At 35.3% G+C, this 14585-nt stretch overlaps 1 protein-coding gene across 2 annotated transcripts in view; it reads right to left on the bottom strand.

Moving 5' to 3' along the window:
- The window catches only part of srcin1b (SRC kinase signaling inhibitor 1b), a 46608-nt gene that overhangs the window by 10333 nt on the left and 21690 nt on the right, over window positions 1-14585 (bottom strand). For both annotated transcript variants that reach the window (XM_079862854.1, XM_079862853.1), the window contains 6 exons: window positions 11633-11656; window positions 5313-5514; window positions 3333-3658; window positions 1723-2495; window positions 1305-1388; window positions 1063-1103 (listed from right to left, as the gene is read on the bottom strand). In XM_079862854.1, coding sequence (XP_079718980.1) covers window positions 1063-1103; window positions 1305-1388; window positions 1723-2495; window positions 3333-3658; window positions 5313-5514; window positions 11633-11656 — 1450 coding nt within the window. The remainder of the gene's footprint in view (window positions 1-1062; window positions 1104-1304; window positions 1389-1722; window positions 2496-3332; window positions 3659-5312; window positions 5515-11632; window positions 11657-14585) is intronic.

A 14585-nucleotide genomic window follows, 5' to 3' on the forward strand; every position in this document is an offset into this window, starting at 1 on the left:
GTATTCATTATAACTAATAATTAATCTGACTTCATATTTAATATAAATGGAAGTCAGTCCATTTATAATAAATACTATATATATATAGTCAGATTTATTATAGATTATAATCAATACACAAAATAAAGACTAATAAATAAATAAATAAATTTAAATATTACAAATAAAAATTAATATAAATAAAATATAAAGAAATAATAGGGTTAGGGTTATATATATATATATATATATATATATACATTTATTATACCAAATATACATTATTTAAGAATATATAATATTAATATAATATAATTCAGTCTCTTATTCAGTATTCAATCAGGTTTAAAATGTTTAGAAGACCTGACATGAACTAACACATTTTTCAAATTAATTTACATTACTGACACTCAAATCATGAACTCAGTCATGGACTATTGCCATAAAACACAAATAATCATTAGCTAATGTAAACCAATCCAAATGAGCATCATTATAATACTGATCATCCTGCGGTCCTCGAGGACTAGGCCTGCCTGCTTCTATCGTTTAGATAAGCATTCTTCAGCGCACCGCACAGTTGTGTCTTATTAACACCATGCATGATTCACTCATTTAATGACCTGTTAATTGATACGCCTATTCCGCATCACTTAAATGTTCTTGCCAACATAATTAGTTTAGTAGCAGCTATTCTAAAGCACAAACAGTTCAGGCCTTGGTGAGACATTACAGTCACATATTGATGTCAATAAGATTAATTTATTAACCTTATAAACTGAACAATGCTCATGCATTAATATGTTCAAGCATTAATATGATAGGCCTATGTTTCATTGTTTTCATTTTGATAGCGTTTGTTAGTGTGGTGTTGTGTAGAACATGCACAGAGGACAAAGATACCGAGCTTTCAAGAAGAAAACTACAGGCGACAACACAGATTCATTATTTATTTAGATTATGTATCTGTCAGAATGGATGTATTTATTTCAAACTTTTTCCCTCCTCTAGATCATCACTATTTTAACAGTGTTTGCCACAAATGCTAAAGCCATATTCACACACATTCAGTATAGTACTCACTCTCTGGTGCAGAGCAGTCGCTTGCTGTTTCTGCCTTCTCACTGCAAGACAAACATATTAAACACATCTTCATGGAGCGCACACACACACACACACCATTTACATGCTATTATAAGTTGGATGGATGTGCATTAGTAAAAGAACCACATTAAAATGAGTGTTGACAGCTTTGACCGTCATTGAAAAGTTTCAGGTTTGATAGTGATATTCAGTGGTATTGAACTGAAGATCAGATTTCTTACGGGCTGTCTGGTCCACGGGTCAAAACACTCTGAACCAGTCCGGTTAGACTGGCTATCTGCTTCTCCATGGCCTCCATACGATCTCTAAAAATACCAAATACCATTATACACATACAAAATTAGTCAAAATTAGGGTTGAAGCAAACCATGCTGAAATATGAAGCCCTAAAGGGACAAAAAATTGAGATGGGAGGAAAAATTGTGTTTTGCATTTGCATTCTATTGCAAAACTTTTTACGTTCCCAGAGAATCCCATTTAAAAAAAACGAGTGGGTGGATTTTTCCCATTATAGGGTGGTTGTGTCCACACACTGCCGACACACATTTATGTTATGTACACATAATATGTCCCATTTAAGTGGTATGACTAGTTTACCAGCTATTTTGGCTGTTTCAGGAGAGTAGAATTGACTCTTACCTGGTTTCTTCGTTTCCAGGTAATGTTGAGCCGTACACTGGCATCGGCCCTCCGTCTCCTCCGGGGCCCCCAAGCATACATATCTGCTCCAGAGGTGGTCCTCCTGGACGATTCTTGGGACTCTCTATGTACACAGTGCCATCTTTACGAAACCCATGTCTCCCAGGGGACCCTCGTCCTGGATGACTCCCGTACGGATCCCTGCCATCAGACAGTTTCTGAGGCGAGGCTGGAGGTAGGGTGCGGAAACCCATAGTGGCATATGGATCTGCGTATATGGGACCACCAGCCCTGTAGAGGGCGCCCTCGAGCTCACACTGTAATGCCGCGGCAGGGTATCCACCAATTGAGCGTACAGATCCACGGCGGTAAGCCAAAGCTTGCTGTGAGGCCACGCTGAGCCGAGGATCCTGGACCAGCGTGTACGGGTCGGCGTATATCGCTTCGTTTTTTAGCAACACCACGCTCTTCGATGACGATGTTATTTCCTCATCCGGTTTCACATCACGCCGTTCCAGAATTGCACTTGGGGAGGAGCAAAATGCAGGGTGGGCTTGCTGGGGGGCGTGGCCTCCTTGGTGGGTGTGGTGTTGGTGCTGATAGGGGTGGAGCTGCGGCGACTGATGCGGACCCGCGTAAGAGGACGGACGCCCACCGGTGTAAGAAAGACGGGATTGGGAGCGCGACGGAGAACCAGAGGGAGAAGAGGAAGACGGGAGTGTGTTTAATCGACGCGTGGGAGACGATTCCCTCGAGGTGTACACCAGCTCTCTCTGGAGAGAGAGACAGAATGGAAAAGAGGAAGACAGGATGAAGTAAATGCATATGACATATGACAAGATAAATTCACAGCATTAGAACAGATTTGCGCTACTGCATGTTTTCTCTGTCATACACACACACACAAGCGATTCTTCATCATGATCATCATCTCTTTATCTCATTATACTGTGAAAATGACAGAAAAACAATGTTAAAAAAAGCCTCTTATGCTCATCAAGGCTGCATTTATTTGATCAAAAAAATCTGTTTTCTATTTATATATAATATTTTTTCAAATGTAATTTATTCCTGTGATCAAAGCTGGATTTTCAGCATCCTTACTCCAGTCTTCAGCGTCACATGATCCTTCAGAAATCATTCTAATATGATGATTTGCTGCTCAAGAAACATTTATTGAAAACAGTTGTGCTGATGATGAAACTATGACTTTTTGTCAGGATTCTTTGATGAATAGAAAGTTCAAAAGAACAGCATTAAATTAGAAATCTTGTTACACTTTTTTAAAATCAATTTAATAAATCCTCCTTTCAAAAAAATTGACCCCAATCTTGAATGTTTTAGCGATAGGCATATATATAATTTTGTGTTTTAAGGTAAAAAGCATGAATTACCTTTGTATAAATAACAATTTATGAAGAAAATTCATATCTAAAATAAAAATACGCAATTTATGAATATTGTTTTTCCCATTATTTAATCTTTTTACCAAATAGTTGTTTCTTTTTTGTTTTTAGCTACCTACATTTTGGCATAAAATAAATGCTAAAGTGTTTGTTCCACAGCTAGCACATGTTTTTGTCCGCTGTCCCACACACACACACACTCACCCGCAGGTCTCCGTTGGCGATGTGTGCGTGGTGTACGGGGTGGGCTGCGTGCTGTGCGTTGTAGTGTGTGTCTCGCATCGGAGCTTCTCTGCAGTAAATCTTGATGAGGCAGCGGTCGTGAATGTCACGAGGGTCCTCCAGCTCGTAGAAGATGTTGCGCGCCTCGTCCTTGATGAGGAGAGCCGTGCCGGGCGAACGCAACGCGCCCATCGTCAGTTTCTGAGGGAACATGTGCACGATGAGTGCGTGAAGCGTCTCCATGCTGGTCAGCTCATGAGTGATGTGCACCCGCCGCGTCTCGTCACCAAACTGCAAAAACAACACCGCTAGAAAAAAGACAAAACATATATATTTAGTTTAAATCTGATATTCCATACAACAGCACAACTGTGAGTCTGATGTTGATTTATTAATAAACAAATAATTTATCCGTGCACATCATTAATTCTTTTTAAATAGATTATAAATAATCTTTAATCAAAATAAGTTCCCCTCTCTCTTGCAGCGACATCTCTTCTCTGATGATGTGTTTACTGGTGTGAGGGCGGGGCGACCTGTCACTCACATCAGATCCACCAATAGCAAACCACAACCATCCAATCAATTCCCCATTGACAAGTCCCGCCCTACATTTGTTCTTGTTCCAGAAGCCGTTTCACTCGGATATACGTCAGTGGGAAGAAAACACTATCACAGCTTTTGTTTCATGCCGACTTTAATATTGACTAACTGACATTTCAGAAACAATACTATCACATAACTGTAAGTCTCTGTTACAAACAATAGACAACTGAAGAGATACAAGAGTGAAACGCTCTGCTACACAAAATATTGAATGCCACTTGTCCAGTCATATTAGTCAAACTAACTGTATATAATTGATTTAGTCAGACTCAGTCTGGAGAGTTGCATAACTGCTAAGAGTGTAAAAACTCCAGCCAGAACATTTACCTCAATTAAGCAGCAAAAATGGCTCATGCAGGAAAATAAATGTATATTTATGTAGACACTTCCTTTACATTGGATTCAAATGACAGTTTATGCATTTCCTCAAACCCATGACACTGATGTTGCTATAGCACCATGCACTATATTTTTACCAATATTTCAGTCTGTTTAAGATTTATGCATTTCAATTGTATACGAAAAAAAGAAAAACTTTTAAAGAAATCAATACTTTTATACAGCAAAGATTAAATAAATTTACAGCAAAGACATTGATAATGTTTACATAATTTATAATGTTACAGTTTCCACAAAAGTATTAAGCAGCACAACTGTTTTCAACATTGATAATAATCAGAAATGTTTCTGAAGGATCATGTGACACTGAAGACTGGAGTAATGATGCTGAAAATTCAGCTTTGATCACAGGAATAAATAAAAGATATTTAAAATATATTAAAATAGAAAACAGCTATTTTAAATTGTTATAATATTTTGAATTATGCTGTATTTTTGATCAAATAAATGCAGTCTTGGCGAATAGAGAATTACTTAAGAAAATAAGACTTAAATCTTAAAACCCAAACTTTTGAACAGTAATAAATTAAGAATTTCAAATAAATGTTAAGTATTTGCTTATAATTAATTAAAATGAAAAACTACTAAAACAAAATGTATAGGTTTTAAGCAATATAGTATGGTAAATGGCAAATGCAAAAATTGGAAATTTTATAGTAAATCCAATTAAAAGTAATATAATACATATTTCTAATTTAAAACATTTGTTTAAATATGACTTTTTTGAGCATATTAACATAGCAATATTCACTTCAACACCTACATCTCAGTATTTAGCGTTAATGTCCTTCCAGAGGACTGACAATGTGAACTAAACCCTATATGGAGGTTAGCCAATTAAAATTGAGCTAATTTAAAACAGGTCAGGTAAAATCACATGGTGCAAGAAAGCCTGACTAACATAAACAACAGAAATAAAATGGCATACAAGTGTACATGTGGCACTGTATATCCCACCTGGTGCTCTTAGCTTGGCTTGGCTGGGCGATCGTGCCAGTGGAAGACTCTGTCTGAGGATGTTGGAGCGACTGAAGCCCAGCGGCAGCTCAGCGTCGGCCATGCTTTCCAAACTCTCCGCAGACGCATAACAGAGTCGCCCTCCTGCCTGCTCGCCCAGCGACTGTTGCTGGAGCCCCGCTGGGCCCCGAGGAGTCCTGGCCTGCAGGAGAGGGAGGAACAGTTTTACAAGGGTAATGAATGATACCTCTGTGATGGGAAGGCAAAAGACCGTCTAGGGAAAATTAGGATGTGTGTGTGGAGTCGCTCTCAAGTAGTGAAAGGAAACCCATGCAGGCAAACACATTCTCAAATCATGCTGATAACATGATCATATCGGCTCGACTGCTGCTGTCACTGAACCAAAGGGACACAAACCAAATATGAAAACATTCTTAAATTCATAGCTATTGTTCTACTCATATAGATTTACACTATATTGTGTAAATTTTTTTACAAATATTTTTGTATTGCATTCCAAGACTGCATTTATTTGATCAAAAATTTAGTAATAATATTGTTAAATATTATTACAATTTAAAATAACTGTTTTCTATTTGAATATATTTTAACATGTAATTTATTCCAGTGATCAAAGCTGAATTTTCAGCATCATTACTCCAGTCTTCAGTGTCACATGATCCTTCAGAAATCATTCTAATATGATGATTTGATGCAAGAAACATTTATTATTATTATCAATGTTGAAAACAGTTCTGCTGCTTAATATTTTCGTGGAAACCGTGATATGTATTTTTTAATTCTTTGATGGATAGAACGTTCAAAAAAACAGCATTTATTTGAAATTTTGTAACATTTTAAATTTCTTTAGTGCCACCTTTGATCAATTTAATGCATCCTTGCTGAATAAAATTATTAATTTATTAAAAAAAAATTTTTAATAGAGCCCAAACTTTTGAACAGCAGTGTATATTAAAACAAAAAATAGTAAATAGTAAATGTAAATATTTAAAATATAAAATAATGTATTTTCAATCACAAATCATAATGAACACTAGAGCTAAACTTTAAATAATTTAGCTTACATGTTCTAGATATGTCCTGAAATAATAATCCAAATTGTCAAACAGTTTAACAGACAGACAAATTCAAAACCATGATTCAAACACTAATTTTCAAGAAGAAATGTTTCTACTCACACCAATATCTGCTTTCTAAATCTTAGTAACGCACACGTGGAGGTCAGAGATGAGGCTGGACATAACAGTGAAAGTTTGCAGTCATAAGACACTTTCTTGACCACACTCTTCCTGCACCTCTGATTGGCTAAGAATATGGCTGTGATCAGTATTCTACCCAATCAGAATGTGTGAAGTCTTGACTGACAGGACAGATGTTTGCAGCTGTGCCCCTCCATGTCCAATTCCATGGGTGTTAACGCTCCTGAAATGCCATTCTCCTGAGAGATGTAATCGGGAATGTGTTCAAAGTTTCAAACATCTATTTACAAACCAAATAAATGTACCAGTTTGGCGATATATTGCAGTTATGGATATGATTCTGGTGAGACTGCACAATGCAAAAGTCTCAGCATCATTGATTCTCTCATCTGTCTCTATGGGCTACAGGTTAATGGCTTCACAATAAGTGTGAATTAACCTAATTTCCCTTTAATAAACACATTAATTAGCATGACAGCATCAACATGACAGCGCTCATTGATTGAGAAGTCTGGGTGTGTGTTTATGTGGCCAGAGAGGGATTGCTATTGACTTGACAACAACAAGGGAGTGTTTGATCCAGTAAAATATCAAATAATAGACAGATTCTATCATATTTAATCAGGCTTTTATGGCTTATATACTGTAGGAGTATGAAATAGTATAATATGAAGCTTTCTCGCTCATGACAACTAACATCTGCCACTCCCACACCAGACACACCAGAAAGTAGCCGACAGACAGACAACTCTGGTTCACGTCTGGACTTTTCCTGGAAACTGAGATTTACAGACAGCATCTAGTGGGAAGTCGAGGAACTCAGTCCTTGTAATATTGATCCAGCTGTCATACGGATGCAAACTTGTTCACCTCAGTCAAAGGCTGCTGATCGATTGATCATGGGAGGAAAATGTTAATCCAGGCCTGACATCTTGGGCACTGTAGTTGTGTGCAGTATGTCAGAGCTGTAGGGACTTGATTTAATATAAAGAACTGAAAGCTCATTCAATAATGCAAATGTGTAATGCACAAAAAATATACATGTACACACTGTAAAAAGTGTTCAGTTCACTTTTAGTAAACCCATTGCCTTAAAATGAAGTAAATAAACGTAATGCTTAATTGAAAAAAGTTGCTTAACATAAAAAGTTATGTGAACTTGACAATTCCACATTCATTTTTTCGATTAAGCATGAAGTTTATTTACTCAATAATTTCAAGGCAACGGGTTTCCTCGATTTTTTTAAGTTAAGTCAACTAATCGCTTTTTACACTACCTTTCTTAATTTTTTTAAAAGAAGTCTCTTCTGCTCATCAAGGCTGCATTTATTTGATCAAAAATACAGTAAAAATGGTAATATTGTGAAATATTATTACAGTTTAAAGTAGCTGTTTTCTATGTGAATATATTTAAAAATGTCATTTATTCCTGTGATCAAAGCTGAATTTTCAGCATCATTACTCCAGTCTTCAGTGTCACATGATCCATTTTTTTCAGGATTCTTGGATGAATTGAAAGCTCAAAAGAACAGCATTTATTAGAAATATTTTGTAACATTATAAATGTTTTTTTCCTGTCACTTGATCGATTTAATACATGCATCAATTTTTTTTTAAGAAAAAAGAAAAATCTTACTGATCCCAAACTTGATTGGTACTGTATATATAAATCTCAAAATACTAATGTGACATTACTTTTTATGGAAAGTAACACTTAAAGCTACTTTTTCTCACTGTCAGTTAATTGTGACTATCGTAAAAGTACGATAAACACAGTAAAAGTACTATGACTGATTTTGTACCCAAAAAGTGCTATTTTTTTCTGTGGACGTGTTTATACTTACTACAATATATATATAAATGACACATAGGTTATAATGTCCTGTGTTTTCTACTTTCTTTTTTAATACAGCACAATAGCATTTATACATTCATTACAAATGCATGCCTAAATGTTACATTTTATCTAGTGTACAACCAACAGAAAACAAGACGTGCACTAATTTTATATTATAATAATTTTTAAATTAAGATTTTTAAAAATAATATTTTAGTTAATTAAGTTTATGCAAGCACCACGACAGAGCAATTCTTTATTTAGCATTATTTATAATTTATTTAATGAGAGTGAAAGACTGAAAAACTTTTTCACGCTCTGATTATCACCCATAATACTCACACATTATATATATAGAAAAGTACAGTACTTTCAGTAAAGACTTACATTTTTGCAAAAAAAATTAAATATGTTCTTTTGAACTTTCTATTCATCAAAGAATCCTGATTTTTTTTCCAGTTTCCAAAGAAAAATGAAACAGCAAAATGTTTTTAACAGTGATAATAATGAATGTTTCTTGAGCAGCAAATCATCATATTAAAATGATTTGTGAAGGATCATGTGACACTGAAGACTGGAGTAATGATGCTGAAAATTCAGCTTTGATCACAGGAATAAATAAAAAATTTAAATATATTAAAAAAGAAAACAGTTCTTTTCAATTGTAAAAATATTTCACAATATTACTGTATTTTTTTTATCTTAATAAATGCAGCCTTAGTGAGCAGAAGAGACTTCTTTCAAAACATTAAATCTTACCTAACTCTTTTGAACAGTAGTGTATCTTACTTTCTGATATAAGTCCTGCTAACACTGGGTCCTTTTTAAAATATTTTATGGGATTTTTTACCTTTAACATGATTGGACAGTGGTCGACAGGAAACAATTTAGAGAGGGATTCAGGGATCAAGAAACGACCCTCAAACTCGGGTCATTTGCACACAAGCGCCCCAGTACGATATAAACCCGCGCATTAATCTCCAGATCATCAGCCACATCCCCGGGTCCTTGAGCAAGACACTTGTCCCAGCTATAAATGCATTTTTAATTGCCCAGTATGAAATGTCTAAATGGCAACTAATTATAAAATGTTGAATTTTTAAAAATCTATTCATTATTGAAATCCACTATTAATATTCAGACCTAACATACGCATGTGAGAAAATCCAACAGCGATGAAAGTATCATGGACAGTTCTCTTGTAGTCCAGCATGCCGTGAGCTCATTGTTACACCTGGGGCCAATTTAACTAAGAGAGCCATGCTTTTCCACACACCAGAACCTGTCAAAGAGCTTACAATTGTCATCCAAAGGAATAGACATTGTCTGCTGGGACAGAGCAGACTAAAAAAAAGCTGAAGGTAAGTTTTTTGCTCAAAAGAATCTCAGGAACACTTCAGATTTGTCACGTTCAGCTCTCCGGGGAGTTGAATTCGACTATTAAGGCTATGTCTACTTTCATCTTGTTACAACCGGAACTGGCATTTTCATTGCAAAATGCTCTCCGTCCACACTAGCGTTTTCCAAGTTTCTTTTACACACTGAAACATTGAAAAATGATTAAATCATCTTACTGTGCATTCGTAAAACATTATTACACGGCCCTGTGGAATACTTGATTCTGATTGGTCAATCACACTATTATTCCCCGAAAAACAACCCTAACACAGGCTCATCTGAGTCACTGAAGTCAGCGCTATGCGCTTGCTAGGAACGTTTTTTCTTCAAGGAAGTTTTGAGATTGGTGAACTAATAAAATATTTAACCTCTGCTTTGCGTCGGGGTTTATTCTGCAATAACAACCGGCTGGATGTACATTATCACTTACATAAAAGCTCACTGAGATGATCCCGAGAGACCAGACATAATACAGTTCTCAAGCTATTCTCCTGGCACCATCATAGCAAAACATCTCACCACTTACTGGTGTGTCTAGATCGCACTTAATCGACATTACATGTATGATCTAAAATGCAATTGCTCTCATTCAAGTATTTTTGTCTTGTTTTATAGTACAAATATTTAAACATTCTTTACTTGAGATGCAAACTGATATCAGATAGTAGGGGTCTTGACTCAATATTTAAAGAACTCTTTATGCCAAAAAGGTTCTATATTAGGAGAAATGTCTCAAATAATTGCATAATACTCGTGTTTAATGGGTTATTTCAATTTTTTATAGAAACAAAGTGGCCTGGTTTCACAGACAGGGCTTAGATTAAGCCAGGATTAGGCCTCAATTAGGGCATTTAAGCAGCTTTTATTAACATGCCTATAAACATTACTGGTGTGCATTTTGAGTCAAAACAATGGCAGTGACATATTTTAATATATTTCAGTGCAAGTTGCTTTCAGTTAGCTCAATAAAGCATTTTAGTCTGGGACTAGCTTGAGCCTTGTCTGTGAAATCAGGGGAGTATGTTTAGGAGCTGTTTAAAAACTTATTAAAACTAAATCCATAAAATGGTGATAGGAACCACGAAAAGGTTGTATATGCTTGAAAGAACCCTTTAGAGTTCTACATAGAACCTGTACTTCTAAGAGTGTAGAGAAAATAATGCGTTTTCAAATATAACCGGATTAGAGTAGACGTAGCCTGAGGCTGTACGGCTTGACCAAATCAGGCCCAGGATGCTCTGGAGGGTTCTTTAACACCCGCTCTTTCTCTCTCTCTGAGCCTGTGAAAGGCATATCTCAGGTCTGGAGGAGTTCCAGCATTGTTTCAATGCCAAAGATAGGAGATACAGAGCTGCTCTCACTTCTCACATCTTGAAGACCTGCAGAAGTCCCCAATGTGTCGTATAGGTTGCATTTACAATAGAGGTGAGTCAGTTCACTGGAACCTTGTGGAGGAGTTTGTCTTGAAGGTGGATTTCCAGGAAATGCATAGAGTCTATAAATAAATAATTTGCCATGTAGTTTCCACGAAAAATGTTCCAAAAGAGCTGCTGGCTTATCGCAGTATGCACTGACTGGGGATCCTTCAGGAATCATCGTGCACGCTTTAAAGATAAATGTTACTCCCAGTGAGGAATGATGGAGCAGCGTTTCACCATTCATAGACCAGCTGAAGTATTCATATACTTCATTCATTCAGTGCCATTTTGTGTCATGCATCGTTTAGTTTTAGTGCACTGTGCGCATATATTGTGATGTTTTGCATCTGAAATTTTCCTTGAGGATCATTAAACCACACAAACGTACATGCAGAAACACGGATAATCATGCATGCACATACATCTGGAGAGGGAGAGACATCTTACCTTAAAACTCCAGTAATGTGGTTGCTAAGAGAATTAAAGAGGGACAGAGAAGAGAAAGAGTAATGAGTTATAATGCATCTGTAAAATAATATATGATCAATAAGTTATGACATATGTTTTTACATTGCTTTAACTCATCAAAATAAGCAATTTGGAGTCAGTTTAATGTAATTTAAGTTGACATGACTTAAACATCCAAACAAGTTGATTGTACTTAAAAATTGAAGGCAGCAACTTACATACATTTAAACACATACACTAGAATTTATAAGTTTGGAGTAAATAATGCGTTAAATTGATCAAAACTGATAGTAAAGTAATTTATAATGTTACAAAATATGTATAATCTTTCTATTCAATATTTCTATTCAACAGTTTCTACAAAAGTATTAAGCAGCAGAAAAGTGTTCAACATTGATAATAATAAGAATATTTAAAAAAATGATTTCTGAAGGATCATGTGACATTGAAGACTGGAGTAATGATGATGAAAATTTAGCTTTGACATTAGAGGAATAAATTACATTTTAAAATATTTTCCAACTCAAAGCATATAGTAGTCAACATTTGAAGTGGATCAAAAAAGTTCATCAAAGTTGTCCTAAGACAAGAACGGGTATTGTTCAAAATTCATGTATCATTGCTCCACTTCAACTGTATTTTAAAATGTAATAATATTTCACAATAAATCTGTTTTTACTGTATTTTTCGATCAAATAAATGCAGCCTTGGTAAACATAAGAGACTTCTTTCAAAACCTTTTACTCATACTTGAACTCTGCTCTGTGATTGACAGGTGCTATTTGCCAATAGAACCAATGAGGAAGTCCCAAGAAAGCATTTTTAAACATATTCATACTCATATTTCACACAAAAGGTAAGAAAAGTTCTTGATTGTGTCAAAAACCAAAGGCCATTGACTTAACAGTGTTTTTTTTTTGCATGAAGGAAATTGATTTTCAGGCTTCCAACATCACATTTACTGATCTTGAAACCAATCATGTGATCTTTAGAAATAACCAGGCAAATATTAATGCTTTCAACTGCAAATAAATTTACTTTTCTTAAACTTTATATCTAAAACCAATTTCCTTCTTTCAGCCAACCATCACACACACATGATTGTGGGTTATTATCACTGACAATGATAGGTAGCGCACATCTGCGCTAGACGGATGTTATGCAACCCCTGGATCTGGACACGTCCTGATACCTCATCATTTTTCAGTTTGGAAACAGCCAATTTAAAACATAAAAAGTGCTTCTTTGACATCTCATACTGGTGGCATCTCAAAACATAATTAAGTGGCTACAAAACATTTCTGCCCAGACACGTTCAATTGTTCGATTTAATTGTCCTAAAATGCTGTCTAGGTCGTTCTGAGATACTATTTAGCTAATCGCTAAGACCAGCAGAAGTGTGTGCATCAGAGCATAACGCAAATGCCAGAAGCCACTTCTTAATACACTAATTCACACGTCAGAACACACACATACAGCACCAGAAGGCTTTTAGTTACAGTAACTGTAGCTCAGAAATGAGATGAAGACCCACCCGGACGACACAACAAGCAAGCCCACCTTCCTCTCATCACATTTCTGTCTCTCTGTTTATGTCTTAGGTTTGCAAACATACCCACACAGACATCATTCTCTCTCTCTCTGTGTGTGTGTGTGTGTGTGTGTGTTTCTCTCTCTCTCTCAGACACACACACACACAGACACTGCGGCAGGCCACACCTGCTTCTATACTTGCATGTCATACAACCACCTACACCGTTGCTATGACGACACAGACCTCTACAACATCACTACAATTTAGCATACATTATATTCAATGTGAAATCAAAATCGTCCCTGTTTACTTTCAGAAAACACATTCCTAATGTTATCATGCACATTTCATCTGTGCAAGCTATTCTACATGAAGAAAACATCAAAAAGGCCTCAAAATAAGAAGATGACCAAGAATTATTAATATTATTCTAATTATTAAATAAAAATGAATGCAAAACATAAAATAAAATTACCTTGGAACTGATTAGAACTATTAAAAATAATAATAATAATAATAATATAAAAATAAATAAATAAATAAATAAATAAATAAAATAAATAACGATAAAAGTAAAATGGTATGCAAATGTGACCCTTTCCGCTTTACTTTTATAAAACACATTCCTGACTTACTGTGCACAATTCATCAGCGCATATTATTCTAGATGAAAAAAAATGTCAAAAACCTCTCAAAATAATAATAATAATAATTTTTGTTGTTATTAGTGCTGTCAAAGCGGTTAATCGCATTTACCATAAAAAATAGTAAATATATACTGTATGTGCATATATATCTATATATATATAAAACGTACACATATTATAATATTATATATTTACAAACTTTTATGTTAAATGCGATTAATCGCGATTAATCAATTTGACAGGGCTAATTATTATTACTATTATTATTGTTATTATTAATCATTATTATTATTATTATTATTATTAAATGAAATCAAAATATTTATGTGAAACAAATAAATAGAATTACATCTTAAAGTACAACTTTTTAAAAAATTTCTAGTTCAAGAAAAAAAAATTCTTGAATATTCATTTTCATTAAGAAGTATGTCAAAATACAGAAGTCAAACGGTATGTATGAATGCTCATGCTTTCAGGTCCCACCATAATACATGTTCATACACACACACACACACATGCACACACACACACACACACACTACTGGCACCTGATTACTTCCTCAATGAAACATCAGGCTGTCAGTCTCTCTCTCCCTCTTTCTTTCCGTTCACTGTGGATTTCTCATGTCCTCATAGACTGATGAAGGCATGATAGCATCACTAATTAATTCGCTCTATTGTCGGTCGACTCTCTCCTGCTAGTTCTCCGCTGTTCCTCTGCACTTTCTCCATCTATGGACTCTAATAACCT

This window comes from Squalius cephalus (genome assembly GCF_949319135.1).
Source record: "Squalius cephalus genome assembly, chromosome: 25".
Lineage (NCBI taxonomy): Eukaryota > Metazoa > Chordata > Actinopteri > Cypriniformes > Leuciscidae > Squalius > Squalius cephalus.